This window comes from Salvelinus fontinalis, chromosome 32, assembly GCF_029448725.1.
Source record: "Salvelinus fontinalis isolate EN_2023a chromosome 32, ASM2944872v1, whole genome shotgun sequence".
In the NCBI taxonomy this organism is placed as follows: domain Eukaryota; kingdom Metazoa; phylum Chordata; class Actinopteri; order Salmoniformes; family Salmonidae; genus Salvelinus; species Salvelinus fontinalis.
Window position 1 is genome coordinate 10,135,319 of NC_074696.1, and position 25,076 is coordinate 10,160,394.

At 49.2% G+C, this 25,076-nt stretch overlaps 1 protein-coding gene across 5 annotated transcripts in view; it reads right to left on the minus strand.

Annotated features, from left to right (window-relative positions):
* Nucleotides 1-350: 350 nt before the first annotated feature.
* LOC129830701 (alpha-1,3-mannosyl-glycoprotein 2-beta-N-acetylglucosaminyltransferase-like) overlaps nt 351-25,076 on the minus strand; it is a 36,599-nt gene continuing 11,873 nt past the window's right edge. For 3 of the 5 annotated variants that reach the window (XM_055893321.1, XM_055893319.1, XM_055893320.1), the window contains one exon: nt 351-3,399. In XM_055893321.1, the coding sequence (XP_055749296.1) occupies nt 2,698-3,399 (702 nt within the window). In that variant the 3' untranslated portion in view covers nt 351-2,697. The remainder of the gene's footprint in view (nt 3,400-25,076) is intronic. The other 2 variants (XR_008755625.1, XR_008755624.1) reach the window with 2 other exon arrangements.

Consider the following 25,076-nt stretch of genomic DNA (forward strand, 5'->3'; position numbering starts at 1 on the left):
CTAAATCTACTCACTGAGTCAATTGTTCTCTTCTATTCTGGATTGTAAAAAGTGTTAAAAAAAAAATAATAAATCAGACCAGTGTTTGTGAAACAGGAAGCAAGACCGGTCAGGAAGTCAACAGGAGAAGAGTGCACTCTAAAAGGAAGTGAGGGGTAGCTTAGATTGAGTCCCAAATACCCCATAGGGTTCTGTTCTAAAATAGTGCACTATACGGAATAGGGTGCCATTTGTGACATGGACGGGAGGTTACGGGCACAAGCGGGAAACGATTGTTGGAAAATTACCAGCAACAATAAAACCCAGATCCAAAAACATTAGCGGACACTCAAAAGATAAGACACAACGGATATGTGGACAAATAGCAAAATAGTCAGTTTTATTTGCAACGTATTCAAGTTATAAAACGCATCAGGCAGTGGTTCTTACACATCACCATATAGGACATATGAATCGATCTTTCTGACAATCAATCACCCCAGAACTAAATCAAGTACATGAATTAAAAATCACCCTTCACATATCACCGAGTTACACCCAATCACGTAAATCAAGAAAACATGTAATCATAGTTTTTTTGTTTCTTCAACAAACCCAATTGTAGCAGACCACCGTTTGAATGTCATGGAATTAAAACCGATCATTCATTTTGAAAAAGGACTAAAGTATATTGAAGTCCTAAATGGCACCCTATTTCCTTTATAGTGCACTTCTTTTGCCCAGGGCCCATAGGGTTCTGGGCAAAGGTAGTGCACTATATAGGAAATATGGTGCCATTTGGGGTAAGCGCTACAGTGTGTTAAACTGGCTCGCTGCAAGGCAATGTATGAATCTCTGATCATTTATTTGTAGGATCATCTCTTTATAAACCATTTACAAGAGACAAATAAATCATTCCCAAAATAGTATTTCCCCCTCCCAAAAAAATCATGATACTTTTTTTCCATTTTAAGAATAAATCAGATTATATATTTATGATAAAAGTTTAATACCAGTCTAACTAATATTTCGACCTCATTCATTCACTTTGAGTGAGTGGAATACTGCAAGTTCTTTTAAAGTAGACATCTGTGAATAGAATGTAGACAGCGGCTGTCCTAAATGGATCCCTATATACTGCACTACTTTATACTACAGCCCTATGGTTCCTGGTCAAAAGTTGTGCAGTATATAGGGAGCCATTTGAATCTTTTAAGATCTGGTGACACAGGGAAAAAACAACACAAAAAGCAAGTCTGAGGCCTCCAAATCCATGTAATCAAACTTTAGGTTTAAGACATCACGTTGAAGCAAACCGTAAACCACGTGTCAAATTCATTCCACGGAGGACCGAGTGTCTGGGGGTTTTCACTACTCCTTTGTACTTGATTGACGAATTAAGGTCACTAATTAGTAAGGAACTCCCCTCACCTGGTTGTCTAGGTCTCAGTAAGGAACTCCCCTCACCTGGTCGTCTAGGTCTCAGTAAGGAACTCCCCTCACCTGGTCGTCTAGGTCTCAGTAAGGAACTCCCATCACCTGGTCGTCTAGGTCTCAGTAAGGAACTCCCCTCACCTGGTTGTCTAGGTCTCAGTAAGGAACTCCCCTCACCTGGTCTTCTAGGTCTCAGTAAGGAACTCCCCTCACCTGGTCGTCTAGCTCTCAGTAAGGAACTCCCCTCACCTGGTCGTCTAGCTCTCAGTAAGGAACTCCCCTCACCTGGTCGTCTAGGTCTCAGTAAGGAACTCCCCTCACCTGGTCGTCTAGCTCTCAGTAAGGAACTCCCCTCACCTGGTCGTCTAGCTCTCAGTAAGGAACTCCCCTCACCTGGTCGTCTAGCTCTCAGTAAGGAACTCCCATCACCTGGTCGTCTAGGTCTCAGTAAGGAACTCCCCTCACCTGGTCGTCTAGCTCTCAGTAAGGAACTCCCCTCACCTGGTTGTCTAGGTCTCAGTAAGGAACTCCCCTCACCTGGTCGTCTAGCTCTCAGTAAGGAACTCCCCTCACCTGGTCGTCTAGGTCTCAGTAAGGAACTCCCCTCACCTGGTCGTCCAGGTCTCAGTAAGGAACTCCCCTCACCTGGTCGTCTAGGTCTCAGTAAGGAACTCCCCTCACCTGGTCGTCTAGCTCTCAGTAAGGAACTCCCCTCACCTGGTCGTCTAGGTCTCAGTAAGGAACTCCCCTCACCTGGTTGTTTCAGTAAGGAACTCCCCTCACCTGGTCGTCTAGGTCTCAGTAAGGAACTCCCCTCACCTGGTCGTCTAGCTCTCAGTAAGGAACTCCCCTCACCTGGTCGTCTAGTTCTCAGTAAGGAACTCCCCTCACCTGGTCGTCTAGGTCTCAGTAAGGAACTCCCCTCACCTGGTCGTCTAGGTCATTATAAAAAAAAAACACTAAGCCCTCCATGGAATGATTGACACCCCTACCATAAAGTGTTCCAGCTCTAACAGGAGAACAACCAAGCATTAAATGGTTTGTCATTTCTGTGAGACGTGCTGTGGTTTCACTGCCTGGGTGTTGCCCTGTGTCACACTGCATTCAGTTTTTCACTCATAAAACGAGTGTCTTACTCTATCACACATATCCAATCCTTTCACCCACCGGTCTGTTTAGCTTCAGTTCCTTCAGGTTACCTTGTTTTCTTTTTGGTTTGAGAGGGTGTTCCTCTCTGTCGAGTCCGTCTTCGATAACATTCGCACTAAGTCCTGTCCAAACCTTTCAGCTCCAGCTGACGTTGTACTTTGTCCATCCCTCAGGTGGGGTCAAGAAGACCCGTCGTCCACGGGACAGGAAGCTAACCACACCCCTGTAACCCGCACGGGGAACCCCCGATTTAAAGTCATCCATCACCCCTAAGTTACGGGCAAGAACCTTAAAATTGTCCCGGGTGGAATATTGCACCCGGTACGGACCAGTTCCCGTCAAACCACCGCCTTGTTGCAACTCCTCCACCTTAATCAGGGGGGCGCTGTAAACCTGCTTCACAAAGTTCACGTCAAAGTTCTCCTTCATCAAGTAAGACAGATCCTGTTTGGTGAAAGGCACAAAGTCAGTGTTGAGTTTAATATAACGCAGATACTGGTCAAAGAACTGACCCAAGCTGACACCCTTGCGTCCGAAGGTCATAGTTCTGGAGATCTCTGGACGGATGCAGGAGCGTTCTTTACGCTGCTCGGGGTGACGCATCCAGTCGTCCCAGAATGCCGTGGGCCACTTGGGCTCTAGTTCTGCCCAGACGTCCTTCAGCAGCATCCAGCCCAGCCCAGGGAAGAAGTCTGTCCTGTAGAGGAGGTCTGCCTTCCCAGGGTCCACCAGCCCCTCCCTGCCGTTGTCGTTCCAGGCAGACACACACCACAGGGTGGGGTCAGAGGTCAAGATGGGGTGGAGGGCACGGAAGTACTCAAAGAAGTCTGGGGCCACCTTGGAGAGAGAGTCATGTGATTAGTAAACTGTTGTTACAGTGACAACTTAGTAGGCTCTCCTCCAGTGATAAGAAACAATCATTAAAATAAGTATATACATTAGCCTTCATTACTATTTATGATCACTGACAACTGCTAGCCTGGACCCAGATCTGTTTGTGCCATCATTTCAACTCTATGTCATGCCAAACATAAAGAGTTGGCAAAAGACCAGAAACAGACTGGCACCCAGGCTATTTATTTATAAAAAACAGACCAGAAACAGACTGGCACCCAGGTTAGAAAACTGCATCTGCTGTATGAATCTATGCAAAACAAGCAAAGGACCAAAATAAAACTCGAGCAGGCCTGATAAAAACACCCATATGGGCCTCAAGGAACGACCAGTCAAATGTTTGGCTGATTAATACAATGCCAAATGGTATGTCAACACGAAATGACTTGCCAAAAACATGATACATTTGTCTTTGTCAGCATCTGCAGGAACAGTTACATAAGTGGACACAGTTCCCAGTAACTGTTCTCTCTCTCTCTGGGGGGTAGGGGAGTGGGGGGGGGGGGGGGGGGGGGGGGGGGGGTTTAGCCTAAAAGCTTTAAAACTGGTGACTCAGGACAGTTCTGTTGTTTTAGCCATTTCCTGTAACTCTCATTACACTTCTGGTGCAGAATTCTGTCTGACGTCCCCCCCCCCAGACCATTTGTTCACCCAGCTGGCTGTTTCACTTCGTCTGCTACTCAAATGGGATCCTATTCCCTATATAGTGCACTACTTTTGACCAGAGCCCTATATAGTGCACTACTTTTGACCAGAGCCCTATGGGCCCACAGGGTGCCATTTGGGACACAACCTTGGTCTGATTTGATGGGGGACGGAACGAACCGAGCAGGATTTAGGGATCCTTCCCATCACCCCTCTCTGCTAGGTGCCAACGTTGGTTAATCCACTAATCAGTTAAATGTGCTAATCTGGGAAGACCAACCAGGATTACAGCTGTCCACTGAATTAGACACATTGAGACCTGTTCTGCCCCCCCCCCGACTCCTCCCCTCTGTTCTGCCCCCCCCCCGACTCCTCCCCTCTGTTCTGCCCCCCCCCCGACTCCTCCCCTCTGTTCTGCCCCCCCCCCGACTCCTCCCCTCTGCCCCCCCCCCGACTCCTCCCCTCTGCCCCCCCCCCGACTCCTCCCCTCTGCCCCCCCCGACTCCTCCCCTCTGCCCCCCCCGACTCCTCCCCTCTGGCACAGTTGGTAGAGCAAGATCATGGGTTCGATTCCCGCTGGGGTTATCCATATGAAACAATTATGCATGACTATGTCGTTTTGGACAGAAACATCTGCTAAATGGCATAGCCTATATACTAATGTTTAGGGGAGTGATTTACAAATGACTGACAATTCCTTGGGTCTTCACAGAACACAGTGAAAGATCCCAAGTGGCAGTCCTACCACTGGTCACAATAGACTAGTAATTAGACTATATCAATAGGCTGGAGCCAAGCCAAATTGCTGGCTACAAAATGTTAAATGTTTCAGTGAGGAAAGCTCTGTTTCAGGTTATCCAATGAATGTTCTGTGTAAATGAACATTATAGGATCCACTTTCATCGTCATGATCCCAAAGATTTTAATTACACTGAGCAAAAAATATACAAAACACAACATGTAAAGTGTTGGTCCCATTTTTCATGAGCTGAAATATCAGATCCCAGAAATTTCCCATACACACAAAATACTTATTTCTCAAACATGTTGGGCACAAATTTTATTAAATCTGTGTTCGTGAGCATTTCTCCTTTGCCAAAATAATCCGTCTACCTGACAGGTGTGGCATATCAAAACTGATTAAACAGCATGATCATTAAACAGGTGCACCTTGTGCTGCGGACAATAAAAGGCCACTAAAAATGTGCAGTTGTCACATGCTACAGATGTCTCAAGTTGAGGAAGGGTGCAATTGGCATGCTTACTGCAGGAATATCCACCAGAGCTATTGCCAGAGAATTGAATGTTCATTTCTCTACTATAAGCCACCACCAACGTTGTTTTAGAGAATATGGCAGTACGACCAACAGTCCTCACAACCACAGACCATGTGTAACCACGCCAGCCCAGGACCTCTACATCCAGCTTCTTCACCTGCGGGATCGTCTGAGACCAGCCACTTGGACAGCTGATGAAACTGTGGATTTGCACAACCTAATAATTTCTGCACAAAATGTCAGAAACCGTCTCAGGGAAGCTCATCTGCGTGCTCATCGTCCTCACCAGGGTCTTGACCTGACTGCAGATCGGCGTCGTAAACCCACTTCAGTGGGTAAATGCCCACCGTCGAAAAAGTTACTGGCACACTGGAGACGTGTGTTCTTCACGGATGAACACCCGTTTCAACTGTACCGGGCAGACAGCGTGTATGGCGTGGTGTGGGAGAGCGGTTTGCAGATGTCAACATTGTGAACAGAGTGCCCCATAATGGCGGTGGGGTTATGGTATGGGCAGGCATAAACTAGACAACCAACACAATTTTAGCGATGGCCTGAGGCCCATTGTCGTGCCATTCATCCGCTGCCATCACCTTTCAGCATCATAATACACTGTCACATGTCACGAGGATCTGAACACAATTCCTGGAAGCTGATGTAAAATGTCCCACTTCTTCCATGGCCTGCATACAATGGAAAGTACTGAATAAGCAGAGGGAGAGGGCATCTTCAGACACGCAGTGGGGGGGGGGGGGGGGGGGGGGTGTTTAAGGTTAGTTCTGCAAACAGAGCGCTTCATGTTTTGTTGCAGGCCACAGGGTCGTCAGTGCCCTTAAAAGAAGTTAGTGTGTTTGTCTGCTGATCGCTCAGCTCTGTGTTTTAGGAACCAGACGTGGTAGACGTCTGACTGGCAACATTTTCCACGCGATTCTACATGTAAAGATCAGTGCGGACTTGGTTCACGAATACGTTCAGAGGTGCTAAGTACTCTCGGCCAGCAAACGCTACTGGTGTCTAAGCGCTTAAGCTTTTGGCATTATGCCAGGGCTGGAGAGGGCAACTGCAAACCATTATACCAGGGCTGGAGAGGACAACTACAAACCATTATACCAGGGTTGGAGAGGGCAACTACAAACCATTATACCAGGGTTGGAGAGGGCAACTGCAAACCATTATACCAGGGCTGGAGAGGACAACTGCAAACCATTATACCAGGGCTGGAGAGGGCAACTGCAAACCATTATACCAGGGTTGGAGAGGGCAACTACAAACCATTATACCAGGGTTGGAGAGCGCAACTGCAAACCATTATACCAGGGTTGGAGAGGGCAACTGCAAACCATTATACCAGGGTTGGAGAGGGCAACTACAAACCATTATACCAGGGTTGGAGAGGACAACTGCAAACCATTATACCAGGGTTGGAGAGGGCAACTACAAACCATTATACCAGGGCTGGAGAGGGCAACTGCAAACCATTATACCAGGGCTGGAGAGGGCAACTGCAAACCATTATACCAGGGCTGGAGAGGACAACTGCAAACCATTATACCAGGGTTGGAGAGGGCAACTGCAAACCATTATACCAGGGTTGGAGAGGACAACTGCAAACCATTATACCAGGGCTGGAGAGGACAACTGCAAACCATTATACCAGGGCTGGAGAGGACAACTGCAAACCATTATACCAGGGCTGGAGAGGGCAACTGCAAACCATTATACCAGGGCTGGAGAGGGCAACTGCAAACCATTATACCAGGGTTGGAGAGGGCAACTGCAAACCATTATACCAGGGCTGGAGAGGGCAACTGCAAACCATTATACCAGGGTTGGAGAGGGCAACTGCAAACCATTATACCAGGGTTGGAGAGGGCAACTGCAAACCATTATACCAGGGCTGGAGAGGGCAACTGCAAACCATTATACCAGGGCTGGAGAGGGCAACTGCAAACCATTATACCAGGGCTGGAGAGGGCAACTGCAAACCATTATACCAGGGCTGGAGAGGGCAACTGCAAACCATTATACCAGGGCTGGAGAGGGCAACTGCAAACCATTATACCAGGGCTGGAGAGGGCAACTGCAAACCATTATACCAGGGCTGGAGAGGACAACTGCAAACCATTATACCAGGGCTGGAGAGGGCAACTACAAACCATTATACCAGGGTTGGAGAGGGCAACTGCAAACCATTATACCAGGGTTGGAGAGGGCAACTGCAAACCATTATACCAGGGCTGGAGAGGGCAACTGCAAACCATTATACCAGGGTTGGAGAGGGCAACTGCAAACCATTATACCAGGGCTGGAGAGGGCAACTGCAAACCATTATACCAGGGTTGGAGAGGGCAACTGCAAACCATTATACCAGGGCTGGAGAGGGCAACTACAAACCATTATACCAGGGCTGGAGAGCAACTACAAACCATTATACCAGGGCTGGAGAGGGCAACTGCAAACCATTATACCAGGGCTGGAGAGGGCAACTGCAAACCATTATACCAGGGCTGGAGAGCAACTACAAACCATTATACCAGGGTTGGAGAGGGCAACTGCAAACCATTATACCAGGGCTGGAGAGGGCAACTGCAAACCATTATACCAGGGCTGGAGAGCAACTACAAACCATTATACCAGGGTTGGAGAGGGCAACTGCAAACCATTATACCAGGGCTGGAGAGGGCAACTGCAAACCATTATACCAGGGCTGGAGAGCAACTACAAACCATTATACCAGGGCTGGAGAGCAACTACAAACCATTATACCAGGGTTGGAGAGGGCAACTGCAAACCATTATACCAGGGCTGGAGAGGGCAACTGCAAACCATTATACCAGGGCTGGAGTGCAACTACAAACCATTATACCAGGGTTGGAGAGCAACTGCAAACCATTATACCAGGGCTGGAGAGGGCAACTGCAAACCATTATACCAGGGCTGGAGAGAGCAACTGCAAACCATTATACCAGGGTTGGAGAGGGCAACTGCAAACCATTATACCAGGGTTGGAGAGGACAACTGCAAACCATTATACCAGGGCTGGAGAGGGCAACTGCAAACCATTATACCAGGGTTGGAGAGGACAACTGCAAACCATTATACCAGGGCTGGAGAGGGCAACTGCAAACCATTATACCAGGGTTGGAGAGGGCAACTGCAAACCATTATACCAGGGCTGGAGAGAGCAACTGCAAACCATTATACCAGGGTTGGAGAGGGCAACTGCAAACCATTATACCAGGGTTGGAGAGGACAACTGCAAACCATTATACCAGGGCTGGAGAGGGCAACTGCAAACCATTATACCAGGGCTGGAGAGGGCAACTGCAAACCATTATACCAGGGCTGGAGAGGGCAACTACAAACCATTATACCAGGGTTGGAGAGCAACTACAAACCATTATACCAGGGCTGGAGAGGACAACTGCAAACCATTATACCAGGGTTGGAGAGGGCAACTACAAACCATTATACCAGGGTTGGAGAGGGCAACTACAAACCATTATACCAGGGCTGGAGAGGGCAACTGCAAACCATTATACCAGGGTTGGAGAGGGCAACTGCAAACCATTATACCAGGGCTGGAGAGGGCAACTGCAAACCATTATACCAGGGTTGGAGAGGGCAACTGCAAACCATTATACCAGGGCTGGAGAGGGCAACTGCAAACCATTATACCAGGGTTGGAGAGGGCAACTGCAAACCATTATACCAGGGTTGGAGAGGGCAACTGCAAACCATTATACCAGGGCTGGAGAGGGCAACTGCAAACCATTATACCAGGGCTGGAGAGGGCAACTGCAAACCATTATACCAGGGTTGGAGAGCAACTGCAAACCATTATACCAGGGCTGGAGAGGGCAACTGCAAACCATTATACCAGGACTGGAGAGGGCAACTGCAAACCATTATACCAGGGCTGGAGAGCAACTGCAAACCATTATACCAGGGCTGGAGAGGGCAACTGCAAACCATTATACCATCTGGAGAGCAACTACAAACCATTATACCAGGACTGGAGAGGGCAACTACAAACCATTATACCAGGGTTGGAGAGGGCAACTGCAAACCATTATACCAGGGCTGGAGAGTGCAACTGCAAACCATTATACCAGGGCTGGAGAGTGCAACTGCAAACCATTATACCAGGACTGGAGAGGGCAACTGCAAACCATTATACCAGGGCTGGAGAGAGCAACTGCAAACCATTATACCAGGGCTGGAGAGAGCAACTGCAAACCATTATACCAGGGTTGGAGAGGGCAACTACAAACCATTATACCAGGGTTGGAGAGGGCAACTGCAAACCATTATACCAGGGCTGGAGAGAGCAACTGCAAACCATTATACCAGGGTTGGAGAGGGCAACTGCAAACCATTATACCAGGGCTGGAGAGCAACTGCAAACCATTATACCAGGACTGGAGAGCAACTGCAAACCATTATACCAGGGTTGGAGAGGGCAACTGCAAACCATTATACCAGGGTTGGAGAGGGCAACTGCAAACCATTATACCAGGGTTGGAGAGGGCAACTGCAAACCATTATACCAGGGTTGGAGAGGGCAACTGCAAACCATTATACCAGGGCTGGAGAGGGCAACTGCAAACCATTATACCAGGGCTGGAGAGGACAACTGCAAACCATTATACCAGGGCTGGAGAGGACAACTGCAAACCATTATACCAGGACTGGAGAGCAACTGCAAACCATTATACCAGGGCTGGAGAGGGCAACTACAAACCATTATACCAGGGCTGGAGAGGGCAACTGCAAACCATTATACCAGGGCTGGAGAGGGCAACTGCAAACCATTATACCAGGGCTGGAGGGCAACTGCAAACCATTATACCAGGGTTGGAGAGGGCAACTACAAACCATTATACCAGGGTTGGAGAGGGCAACTGCAAACCATTATACCAGGACTGGAGAGGGCAACTACAAACCATTATACCAGGGCTGGAGAGGGCAACTGCAAACCATTATACCAGGGCTGGAGAGGGCAACTGCAAACCATTATACCAGGGTTGGAGAGGGCAACTGCAAACCATTATACCATCTGGAGAGGGCAACTGCAAACCATTATACCAGGGCTGGAGAGGGCAACTACAAACCATTATACCAGGGTTGGAGAGGGCAACTGCAAACCATTATACCAGGGCTGGAGAGGGCAACTGCAAACCATTATACCAGGGCTGGAGAGGGCAACTGCAAACCATTATACCAGGGTTGGAGAGGGCAACTGCAAACCATTATACCATCTGGAGAGCAACTACAAACCATTATACCAGGACTGGAGAGGGCAACTGCAAACCATTATACCAGGGTTGGAGAGCAACTGCAAACCATTATACCAGGGCTGGAGAGGGCAACTGCAAACCATTATACCAGGGTTGGAGAGGGCAACTGCAAACCATTATACCAGGGTTGGAGAGGGCAACTGCAAACCATTATACCAGGGCTGGAGAGGGCAACTGCAAACCATTATACCAGGGCTGGAGAGGGCAACTGCAAACCATTATACCAGGGTTGGAGAGGGCAACTGCAAACCATTATACCATCTGGAGAGCAACTACAAACCATTATACCAGGGCTGGAGAGGGCAACTGCAAACCATTATACCAGGGTTGGAGAGCAACTGCAAACCATTATACCAGGGCTGGAGAGGGCAACTGCAAACCATTATACCAGGGCTGGAGAGGGCAACTGCAAACCATTATACCAGGACTGGAGAGGGCAACTACAAACCATTATACCAGGGTTGGAGAGGACAACTGCAAACCATTATACCAGGGCTGGAGAGCAACTGCAAACCATTATACCAGGGTTGGAGAGCAACTGCAAACCATTATACCAGGGCTGGAGAGCAACTGCAAACCATTATACCAGGGCTGGAGAGGGCAACTGCAAACCATTATACCAGGACTGGAGAGGGCAACTACAAACCATTATACCAGGACTGGAGAGGGCAACTACAAACCATTATACCAGGACTGGAGAGGGCAACTACAAACCATTATACCAGGACTGGAGAGGGCAACTACAAACCATTATACCAGGACTGGAGAGGGCAACTACAAACCATTATACCAGGGCTGGAGAGGGCAACTGCAAACCATTATACCAGGGCTGGAGAGGGCAACTGCAAACCATTATACCAGGGCTGGAGGGCAACTGCAAACCATTATACCAGGGTTGGAGAGGGCAACTACAAACCATTATACCAGGGTTGGAGAGGGCAACTGCAAACCATTATACCAGGACTGGAGAGGGCAACTACAAACCATTATACCAGGGCTGGAGAGGGCAACTGCAAACCATTATACCAGGGCTGGAGAGGGCAACTGCAAACCATTATACCAGGGTTGGAAAGGGCAACTGCAAACCATTATACCATCTGGAGAGGGCAACTGCAAACCATTATACCAGGGCTGGAGAGGGCAACTACAAACCATTATACCAGGGTTGGAGAGGGCAACTGCAAACCATTATACCAGGGCTGGAGAGGGCAACTGCAAACCATTATACCAGGGCTGGAGAGGGCAACTGCAAACCATTATACCAGGGTTGGAGAGGGCAACTGCAAACCATTATACCATCTGGAGAGCAACTACAAACCATTATACCAGGACTGGAGAGGGCAACTGCAAACCATTATACCAGGGTTGGAGAGCAACTGCAAACCATTATACCAGGGCTGGAGAGGGCAACTGCAAACCATTATACCAGGGTTGGAGAGGGCAACTGCAAACCATTATACCAGGGTTGGAGAGGGCAACTGCAAACCATTATACCAGGGCTGGAGAGGGCAACTGCAAACCATTATACCAGGGCTGGAGAGGGCAACTGCAAACCATTATACCAGGGTTGGAGAGGGCAACTGCAAACCATTATACCATCTGGAGAGCAACTACAAACCATTATACCAGGGCTGGAGAGGGCAACTGCAAACCATTATACCAGGGTTGGAGAGCAACTGCAAACCATTATACCAGGGCTGGAGAGGGCAACTGCAAACCATTATACCAGGGCTGGAGAGGGCAACTGCAAACCATTATACCAGGACTGGAGAGGGCAACTACAAACCATTATACCAGGGTTGGAGAGGACAACTGCAAACCATTATACCAGGGCTGGAGAGCAACTGCAAACCATTATACCAGGGTTGGAGAGCAACTGCAAACCATTATACCAGGGCTGGAGAGCAACTGCAAACCATTATACCAGGGCTGGAGAGGGCAACTGCAAACCATTATACCAGGACTGGAGAGGGCAACTACAAACCATTATACCAGGACTGGAGAGGGCAACTACAAACCATTATACCAGGACTGGAGAGGGCAACTACAAACCATTATACCAGGGTTGGAGAGCAACTGCAAACCATTATACCAGGGCTGGAGAGGGCAACTGCAAACCATTATACCAGGGCTGGAGAGGGCAACTGCAAACCATTATACCAGGGTTGGAGAGTGCAACTGCAAACCATTATACCAGGGCTGGAGAGGGCAACTGCAAACCATTATACCAGGGCTGGAGAGGGCAACTGCAAACCATTATACCAGGGCTGGAGAGAGCAACTGCAAACCATTATACCAGGGCTGGAGAGGGCAACTACAAACCATTATACCAGGGTTGGAGAGTGCAACTGCAAACCATTATACCAGGGCTGGAGAGGGCAACTGCAAACCATTATACCAGGGCTGGAGAGGGCAACTGCAAACCATTATACCAGGGCTGGAGAGAGCAACTGCAAACCATTATACCAGGACTGGAGAGGGCAACTACAAACCATTATACCAGGGTTGGAGAGTGCAACTGCAAACCATTATACCAGGGCTGGAGAGGGCAACTGCAAACCATTATACCAGGGCTGGAGAGGGCAACTGCAAACCATTATACCAGGGCTGGAGAGAGCAACTGCAAACCATTATACCAGGGCTGGAGAGGGCAACTGCAAACCATTATACCAGGGCTGGAGAGCAACTACAAACCATTATACCAGGGCTGGAGAGGGCAACTGCAAACCATTATACCAGGGTTGGAGAGGGCAACTGCAAACCATTATACCAGGGCTGGAGAGGGCAACTGCAAACCATTATACCAGGGTTGGAGAGGACAACTGCAAACCATTATACCAGGGCTGGAGAGCAACTGCAAACCATTATACCAGGGCTGGAGAGGACAACTGCAAACCATTATACCAGGGTTGGAGAGGACAACTGCAAACCATTATACCAGGGTTGGAGAGGACAACTGCAAACCATTATACCAGGGTTGGAGAGGACAACTACAAACCATTATACCAGGGTTGGAGAGCAACTGCAAACCATTATACCAGGGCTGGAGAGGACAACTGCAAACCATTATACCAGGGCTGGAGAGGGCAACTGCAAACCATTATACCAGGGCTGGAGGGCAACTGCAAACCATTATACCAGGGTTGGAGAGGGCAACTACAAACCATTATACCAGGGTTGGAGAGGGCAACTGCAAACCATTATACCAGGACTGGAGAGGGCAACTACAAACCATTATACCAGGGCTGGAGAGGGCAACTGCAAACCATTATACCAGGGCTGGAGAGGGCAACTGCAAACCATTATACCAGGGTTGGAGAGGGCAACTGCAAACCATTATACCAGGGCTGGAGAGGGCAACTGCAAACCATTATACCAGGGCTGGAGAGGGCAACTACAAACCATTATACCAGGGTTGGAGAGGGCAACTGCAAACCATTATACCAGGGCTGGAGAGGGCAACTGCAAACCATTATACCAGGGCTGGAGAGGGCAACTGCAAACCATTATACCAGGGTTGGAGAGGGCAACTGCAAACCATTATACCATCTGGAGAGCAACTACAAACCATTATACCAGGACTGGAGAGGGCAACTGCAAACCATTATACCAGGGTTGGAGAGCAACTGCAAACCATTATACCAGGGCTGGAGAGGGCAACTGCAAACCATTATACCAGGGTTGGAGAGGGCAACTGCAAACCATTATACCAGGGTTGGAGAGGGCAACTGCAAACCATTATACCAGGGCTGGAGAGGGCAACTGCAAACCATTATACCAGGGCTGGAGAGGGCAACTGCAAACCATTATACCAGGGTTGGAGAGGGCAACTGCAAACCATTATACCATCTGGAGAGCAACTACAAACCATTATACCAGGGCTGGAGAGGGCAACTGCAAACCATTATACCAGGGTTGGAGAGCAACTGCAAACCATTATACCAGGGCTGGAGAGGGCAACTGCAAACCATTATACCAGGGCTGGAGAGGGCAACTGCAAACCATTATACCAGGACTGGAGAGGGCAACTACAAACCATTATACCAGGGTTGGAGAGGACAACTGCAAACCATTATACCAGGGCTGGAGAGCAACTGCAAACCATTATACCAGGGTTGGAGAGCAACTGCAAACCATTATACCAGGGCTGGAGAGCAACTGCAAACCATTATACCAGGGCTGGAGAGGGCAACTGCAAACCATTATACCAGGACTGGAGAGGGCAACTACAAACCATTATACCAGGACTGGAGAGGGCAACTACAAACCATTATACCAGGACTGGAGAGGGCAACTACAAATCATTATACCAGGGCTGGAGGGCAACTGCAAACCATTATACCAGGGTTGGAGAGGGCAACTACAAACCATTATACCAGGGTTGGAGAGGGCAACTGCAAACCATTATACCAGGACTGGAGAGGGCAACTACAAACCATTATACCAGGGCTGGAGAGGGCAACTGCAAACCATTATACCAGGGCTGGAGAGGGCAACTGCAAACCATTATACCAGGGTTGGAGAGGGCAACTGCAAACCATTATACCATCTGGAGAGGGCAACTGCAAACCATTATACCAGGGCTGGAGAGGGCAACTACAAACCATTATACCAGGGTTGGAGAGGGCAACTGCAAACCATTATACCAGGGCTGGAGAGGGCAACTGCAAACCATTATACCAGGGCTGGAGAGGGCAACTGCAAACCATTATACCAGGGTTGGAGAGGGCAACTGCAAACCATTATACCATCTGGAGAGCAACTACAAACCATTATACCAGGACTGGAGAGGGCAACTGCAAACCATTATACCAGGGTTGGAGAGCAACTGCAAACCATTATACCAGGGCTGGAGAGGGCAACTGCAAACCATTATACCAGGGTTGGAGAGGGCAACTGCAAACCATTATACCAGGGCTGGAGAGGGCAACTGCAAACCATTATACCAGGGCTGGAGAGAGCAACTGCAAACCATTATACCAGGGCTGGAGAGGGCAACTGCAAACCATTATACCAGGGCTGGAGAGCAACTACAAACCATTATACCAGGGCTGGAGAGGGCAACTGCAAACCATTATACCAGGGTTGGAGAGGGCAACTGCAAACCATTATACCAGGGCTGGAGAGGGCAACTGCAAACCATTATACCAGGGTTGGAGAGGACAACTGCAAACCATTATACCAGGGCTGGAGAGCAACTGCAAACCATTATACCAGGGCTGGAGAGGACAACTGCAAACCATTATACCAGGGTTGGAGAGGACAACTGCAAACCATTATACCAGGGTTGGAGAGGACAACTGCAAACCATTATACCAGGGTTGGAGAGGACAACTACAAACCATTATACCAGGGTTGGAGAGCAACTGCAAACCATTATACCAGGGCTGGAGAGGACAACTGCAAACCATTATACCAGGGCTGGAGAGGGCAACTGCAAACCATTATACCAGGGCTGGAGGGCAACTGCAAACCATTATACCAGGGTTGGAGAGGGCAACTACAAACCATTATACCAGGGTTGGAGAGGGCAACTGCAAACCATTATACCAGGACTGGAGAGGGCAACTACAAACCATTATACCAGGGCTGGAGAGGGCAACTGCAAACCATTATACCAGGGCTGGAGAGGGCAACTGCAAACCATTATACCAGGGTTGGAGAGGGCAACTGCAAACCATTATACCATCTGGAGAGGGCAACTGCAAACCATTATACCAGGGCTGGAGAGGGCAACTACAAACCATTATACCAGGGTTGGAGAGGGCAACTGCAAACCATTATACCAGGGCTGGAGAGGGCAACTGCAAACCATTATACCAGGGCTGGAGAGGGCAACTGCAAACCATTATACCAGGGTTGGAGAGGGCAACTGCAAACCATTATACCATCTGGAGAGCAACTACAAACCATTATACCAGGACTGGAGAGGGCAACTGCAAACCATTATACCAGGGTTGGAGAGCAACTGCAAACCATTATACCAGGGCTGGAGAGGGCAACTGCAAACCATTATACCAGGGTTGGAGAGGGCAACTGCAAACCATTATACCAGGGTTGGAGAGGGCAACTGCAAACCATTATACCAGGGCTGGAGAGGGCAACTGCAAACCATTATACCAGGGCTGGAGAGGGCAACTGCAAACCATTATACCAGGGCTGGAGAGGGCAACTACAAACCATTATACCAGGGTTGGAGAGGGCAACTGCAAACCATTATACCAGGGCTGGAGAGGGCAACTGCAAACCATTATACCAGGGCTGGAGAGGGCAACTGCAAACCATTATACCAGGGTTGGAGAGGGCAACTGCAAACCATTATACCATCTGGAGAGCAACTACAAACCATTATACCAGGACTGGAGAGGGCAACTGCAAACCATTATACCAGGGTTGGAGAGCAACTGCAAACCATTATACCAGGGCTGGAGAGGGCAACTGCAAACCATTATACCAGGGTTGGAGAGGGCAACTGCAAACCATTATACCAGGGTTGGAGAGGGCAACTGCAAACCATTATACCAGGGCTGGAGAGGGCAACTGCAAACCATTATACCAGGGCTGGAGAGGGCAACTGCAAACCATTATACCAGGGTTGGAGAGGGCAACTGCAAACCATTATACCATCTGGAGAGCAACTACAAACCATTATACCAGGGCTGGAGAGGGCAACTGCAAACCATTATACCAGGGTTGGAGAGCAACTGCAAACCATTATACCAGGGCTGGAGAGGGCAACTGCAAACCATTATACCAGGGCTGGAGAGGGCAACTGCAAACCATTATACCAGGACTGGAGAGGGCAACTACAAACCATTATACCAGGGTTGGAGAGGACAACTGCAAACCATTATACCAGGGCTGGAGAGCAACTGCAAACCATTATACCAGGGTTGGAGAGCAACTGCAAACCATTATACCAGGGCTGGAGAGCAACTGCAAACCATTATACCAGGGCTGGAGAGGGCAACTGCAAACCATTATACCAGGACTGGAGAGGGCAACTACAAACCATTATACCAGGACTGGAGAGGGCAACTACAAACCATTATACCAGGACTGGAGAGGGCAACTACAAACCATTATACCAGGGCTGGAGGGCAACTGCAAACCATTATACCAGGGTTGGAGAGGGCAACTACAAACCATTATACCAGGGTTGGAGAGGGCAACTGCAAACCATTATACCAGGACTGGAGAGGGCAACTACAAACCATTATACCAGGGCTGGAGAGGGCAACTGCAAACCATTATACCAGGGCTGGAGAGGGCAACTGCAAACCATTATACCAGGGTTGGAGAGGGCAACTGCAAACCATTATACCATCTGGAGAGGGCAACTGCAAACCATTATACCAGGGCTGGAGAGGGCAACTACAAACCATTATACCAGGGTTGGAGAGGGCAACTGCAAACCATTATACCAGGGCTGGAGAGGGCAACTGCAAACCATTATACCAGGGCTGGAGAGGGCAACTGCAAACCATTATACCAGGGTTGGAGAGGGCAACTGCAAACCATTATACCATCTGGAGAGCAACTACAAACCATTATACCAGGACTGGAGAGGGCAACTGCAAACCATTATACCAGGGTTGGAGAGCAACTGCAAACCATTATACCAGGGCTGGAGAGGGCAACTGCAAACCATTATACCAGGGTTGGAGAGGGCAACTGCAAACCATTATACCAGGGCTGGAGAGGGCAACTGCAAACCATTATACCAGGGCTGGAGAGAGCAACTGCAAACCATTATACCAGGGCTGGAGAGGGCAACTGCAAACCATTATACCAGGGCTGGAGAGCAACTACAAACCATTATACCAGGGCTGGAGAGGGCAACTGCAAACCATTATACCAGGGTTGGAGAGGGCAACTGCAAACCATTATACCAGGGCTGGAGAGGGCAACTGCAAACCATTATACCAGGGTTGGAGAGGACAACTGCAAACCATTATACCAGGGCTGGAGAGCAACTGCAAACCATTATACCAGGGCTGGAGAGGACAACTGCAAACCATTATACCAGGGTTGGAGAGGACAACTGCAAACCATTATACCAGGGTTGGAGAGGACAACTGCAAACCATTATACCAGGGTTGGAGAGGACAACTACAAACCATTATACCAGGGTTGGAGAGCAACTGCAAACCATTATACCAGGGCTGGAGAGGACAACTGCAAACCATTATACCAGGGCTGGAGAGGGCAACTGCAAACCATTATACCAGGGCTGGAGGGCAACTGCAAACCATTATACCAGGGTTGGAGAGGGCAACTACAAACCATTATACCAGGGTTGGAGAGGGCAACTGCAAACCATTATACCAGGACTGGAGAGGGCAACTACAAACCATTATACCAGGGCTGGAGAGGGCAACTGCAAACCATTATACCAGGGCTGGAGAGGGCAACTGCAAACCATTATACCAGGGTTGGAGAGGGCAACTGCAAACCATTATACCAGGACTGGAGAGGGCAACTACAAACCATTATACCAGGGCTGGAGAGGGCAACTGCAAACCATTATACCAGGGTTGGAGAGGACAACTACAAACCATTATACCAGGGTTGGAGAGCAACTGCAAACCATTATACCAGGGCTGGAGAGGACAACTGCAAACCATTATACCAGGGCTGGAGAGGGCAACTGCAAACCATTATACCAGGGCTGGAGGGCAACTGCAAACCATTATACCAGGGTTGGAGAGGGCAACTACAAACCATTATACCAGGGTTGGAGAGGGCAACTGCAAACCATTATACCAGGACTGGAGAGGGCAACTACAAACCATTATACCAGGGCTGGAGAGGGCAACTGCAAACCATTATACCAGGGCTGGAGAGGGCAACTGCAAACCATTATACCAGGGTTGGAGAGGGCAACTGCAAACCATTATACCATCTGGAGAGGGCAACTGCAAACCATTATACCAGGGCTGGAGAGGGCAACTACAAACCATTATACCAGGGTTGGAGAGGGCAACTGCAAACCATTATACCAGGGCTGGAGAGGGCAACTGCAAACCATTATACCAGGGCTGGAGAGGGCAACTGCAAACCATTATACCAGGGTTGGAGAGGGCAACTGCAAACCATTATACCATCTGGAGAGCAACTACAAACCATTATACCAGGACTGGAGAGGGCAACTGCAAACCATTATACCAGGGTTGGAGAGCAACTGCAAACCATTATACCAGGGCTGGAGAGGGCAACTGCAAACCATTATACCAGGGTTGGAGAGGGCAACTGCAAACCATTATACCAGGGTTGGAGAGCAACTGCAAACCATTATACCAGGGCTGGAGAGGGCAACTGCAAACCATTATACCAGGGCTGGAGAGGGCAACTGCAAACCATTATACCAGGGTTGGAGAGTGCAACTGCAAACCATTATACCAGGGCTGGAGAGGGCAACTGCAAACCATTATACCAGGGCTGGAGAGGGCAACTGCAAACCATTATACCAGGGCTGGAGAGAGCAACTGCAAACCATTATACCAGGGCTGGAGAGGGCAACTACAAACCATTATACCAGGGTTGGAGAGTGCAACTGCAAACCATTATACCAGGGCTGGAGAGGGCAACTGCAAACCATTATACCAGGGCTGGAGAGGGCAACTGCAAACCATTATACCAGGGCTGGAGAGAGCAACTGCAAACCATTATACCAGGACTGGAGAGGGCAACTACAAACCATTATACCAGGGTTGGAGAGTGCAACTGCAAACCATTATACCAGGGCTGGAGAGGGCAACTGCAAACCATTATACCAGGGCTGGAGAGGGCAACTGCAAACCATTATACCAGGGCTGGAGAGAGCAACTGCAAACCATTATACCAGGGCTGGAGAGGGCAACTGCAAACCATTATACCAGGGCTGGAGAGCAACTACAAACCATTATACCAGGGCTGGAGAGGGCAACTGCAAACCATTATACCAGGGTTGGAGAGGGCAACTGCAAACCATTATACCAGGGCTGGAGAGGGCAACTGCAAACCATTATACCAGGGTTGGAGAGGACAACTGCAAACCATTATACCAGGGCTGGAGAGCAACTGCAAACCATTATACCAGGGCTGGAGAGGACAACTGCAAACCATTATACCAGGGTTGGAGAGGACAACTGCAAACCATTATACCAGGGTTGGAGAGGACAACTGCAAACCATTATACCAGGGTTGGAGAGGACAACTACAAACCATTATACCAGGGTTGGAGAGCAACTGCAAACCATTATACCAGGGCTGGAGAGGACAACTGCAAACCATTATACCAGGGCTGGAGAGGGCAACTGCAAACCATTATACCAGGGCTGGAGGGCAACTGCAAACCATTATACCAGGGTTGGAGAGGGCAACTACAAACCATTATACCAGGGTTGGAGAGGGCAACTGCAAACCATTATACCAGGACTGGAGAGGGCAACTACAAACCATTATACCAGGGCTGGAGAGGGCAACTGCAAACCATTATACCAGGGCTGGAGAGGGCAACTGCAAACCATTATACCAGGGTTGGAGAGGGCAACTGCAAACCATTATACCATCTGGAGAGGGCAACTGCAAACCATTATACCAGGGCTGGAGAGGGCAACTGCAAACCATTATACCAGGGTTGGAGAGGGCAACTGCAAACCATTATACCAGGGTTGGAGAGCAACTGCAAACCATTATACCAGGGCTGGAGAGGGCAACTGCAAACCATTATACCAGGGCTGGAGAGGGCAACTGCAAACCATTATACCAGGGTTGGAGAGTGCAACTGCAAACCATTATACCAGGGCTGGAGAGGGCAACTGCAAACCATTATACCAGGGCTGGAGAGGGCAACTGCAAACCATTATACCAGGGCTGGAGAGAGCAACTGCAAACCATTATACCAGGGCTGGAGAGGGCAACTACAAACCATTATACCAGGGTTGGAGAGTGCAACTGCAAACCATTATACCAGGGCTGGAGAGGGCAACTGCAAACCATTATACCAGGGCTGGAGAGGGCAACTGCAAACCATTATACCAGGGCTGGAGAGAGCAACTGCAAACCATTATACCAGGACTGGAGAGGGCAACTACAAACCATTATACCAGGGTTGGAGAGTGCAACTGCAAACCATTATACCAGGGCTGGAGAGGGCAACTGCAAACCATTATACCAGGGCTGGAGAGGGCAACTGCAAACCATTATACCAGGGCTGGAGAGAGCAACTGCAAACCATTATACCAGGGCTGGAGAGGGCAACTGCAAACCATTATACCAGGGCTGGAGAGCAACTACAAACCATTATACCAGGGCTGGAGAGGGCAACTGCAAACCATTATACCAGGGTTGGAGAGGGCAACTGCAAACCATTATACCAGGGCTGGAGAGGGCAACTGCAAACCATTATACCAGGGTTGGAGAGGACAACTGCAAACCATTATACCAGGGCTGGAGAGCAACTGCAAACCATTATACCAGGGCTGGAGAGGACAACTGCAAACCATTATACCAGGGTTGGAGAGGACAACTGCAAACCATTATACCAGGGTTGGAGAGGACAACTGCAAACCATTATACCAGGGTTGGAGAGGACAACTACAAACCATTATACCAGGGTTGGAGAGCAACTGCAAACCATTATACCAGGGCTGGAGAGGACAACTGCAAACCATTATACCAGGGCTGGAGAGGGCAACTGCAAACCATTATACCAGGGCTGGAGGGCAACTGCAAACCATTATACCAGGGTTGGAGAGGGCAACTACAAACCATTATACCAGGGTTGGAGAGGGCAACTGCAAACCATTATACCAGGACTGGAGAGGGCAACTACAAACCATTATACCAGGGCTGGAGAGGGCAACTGCAAACCATTATACCAGGGCTGGAGAGGGCAACTGCAAACCATTATACCAGGGTTGGAGAGGGCAACTGCAAACCATTATACCATCTGGAGAGGGCAACTGCAAACCATTATACCAGGGCTGGAGAGGGCAACTACAAACCATTATACCAGGGTTGGAGAGGGCAACTGCAAACCATTATACCAGGGCTGGAGAGGGCAACTGCAAACCATTATACCAGGGCTGGAGAGGGCAACTGCAAACCATTATACCAGGGTTGGAGAGGGCAACTGCAAACCATTATACCATCTGGAGAGCAACTACAAACCATTATACCAGGACTGGAGAGGGCAACTGCAAACCATTATACCAGGGTTGGAGAGCAACTGCAAACCATTATACCAGGGCTGGAGAGGGCAACTGCAAACCATTATACCAGGGTTGGAGAGGGCAACTGCAAACCATTATACCAGGGTTGGAGAGGGCAACTGCAAACCATTATACCAGGGCTGGAGAGGGCAACTGCAAACCATTATACCAGGGCTGGAGAGGGCAACTGCAAACCATTATACCAGGGCTGGAGAGGGCAACTACAAACCATTATACCAGGGTTGGAGAGGGCAACTGCAAACCATTATACCAGGGCTGGAGAGGGCAACTGCAAACCATTATACCAGGGCTGGAGAGGGCAACTGCAAACCATTATACCAGGGTTGGAGAGTGCAACTGCAAACCATTATACCAGGGCTGGAGAGGGCAACTGCAAACCATTATACCAGGGCTGGAGAGGGCAACTGCAAACCATTATACCAGGGCTGGAGAGAGCAACTGCAAACCATTATACCAGGGCTGGAGAGGGCAACTACAAACCATTATACCAGGGTTGGAGAGTGCAACTGCAAACCATTATACCAGGGCTGGAGAGGGCAACTGCAAACCATTATACCAGGGCTGGAGAGGGCAACTGCAAACCATTATACCAGGGCTGGAGAGAGCAACTGCAAACCATTATACCAGGACTGGAGAGGGCAACTACAAACCATTATACCAGGGTTGGAGAGTGCAACTGCAAACCATTATACCAGGGCTGGAGAGGGCAACTGCAAACCATTATACCAGGGCTGGAGAGGGCAACTGCAAACCATTATACCAGGGCTGGAGAGAGCAACTGCAAACCATTATACCAGGGCTGGAGAGGGCAACTGCAAACCATTATACCAGGGCTGGAGAGCAACTACAAACCATTATACCAGGGCTGGAGAGGGCAACTGCAAACCATTATACCAGGGTTGGAGAGGGCAACTGCAAACCATTATACCAGGGCTGGAGAGGGCAACTGCAAACCATTATACCAGGGTTGGAGAGGACAACTGCAAACCATTATACCAGGGCTGGAGAGCAACTGCAAACCATTATACCAGGGCTGGAGAGGACAACTGCAAACCATTATACCAGGGTTGGAGAGGACAACTGCAAACCATTATACCAGGGTTGGAGAGGACAACTGCAAACCATTATACCAGGGTTGGAGAGGACAACTACAAACCATTATACCAGGGTTGGAGAGCAACTGCAAACCATTATACCAGGGCTGGAGAGGACAACTGCAAACCATTATACCAGGGCTGGAGAGTGCAACTGCAAACCATTATACCAGGGCTGGAGAGTGCAACTGCAAACCATTATACCAGGGCTGGAGAGTGCAACTGCAAACCATTATACCAGGGTTGGAGAGGGCAACTGCAAACCATTATACCAGGGTTGGAGAGGGCAACTGCAAACCATTATACCAGGGCTGGAGAGTGCAACTGCAAACCATTATACCAGGGCTGGAGAGTGCAACTGCAAACCATTATACCAGGACTGGAGAGGGCAACTGCAAACCATTATACCAGGGCTGGAGGGCAACTGCAAACCATTATACCAGGGTTGGAGAGGGCAACTGCAAACCATTATACCAGGACTGGAGAGGGCAACTGCAAACCATTATACCAGGGCTGGAGGGCAACTGCAAACCATTATACCAGGGCTGGAGGGCAACTGCAAACCATTATACCAGGGCTGGAGAGGGCAACTGCAAACCATTATACCAGGACTGGAGAGGGCAACTGCAAACCATTATACCAGGGCTGGAGGGCAACTGCAAACCATTATACCAGGGCTGGAGAGAGCAACTACAAACCATTATACCAGGGCTGGAGAGCAACTGCAAACCATTATACCAGGGTTGGAGAGGGCAACTGCAAACCATTATACCAGGGCTGGAGAGGGCAACTGCAAACCATTATACCAGGGTTGGAGAGGGCAACTGCAAACCATTATACCAGGGTTGGAGAGCGCAACTGCAAACCATTATACCAGGGTTGGAGAGGGCAACTGCAAACCATTATACCAGGGTTGGAGAGCAACTGCAAACCATTATACCAGGGCTGGAGAGGGCAACTGCAAACCATTATACCAGGGTTGGAGAGGGCAACTGCAAACCATTATACCAGGGTTGGAGAGGGCAACTACAAACCATTATACCAGGGTTGGAGAGGGCAACTGAAAAGGCAGCAGTGGATAAATCA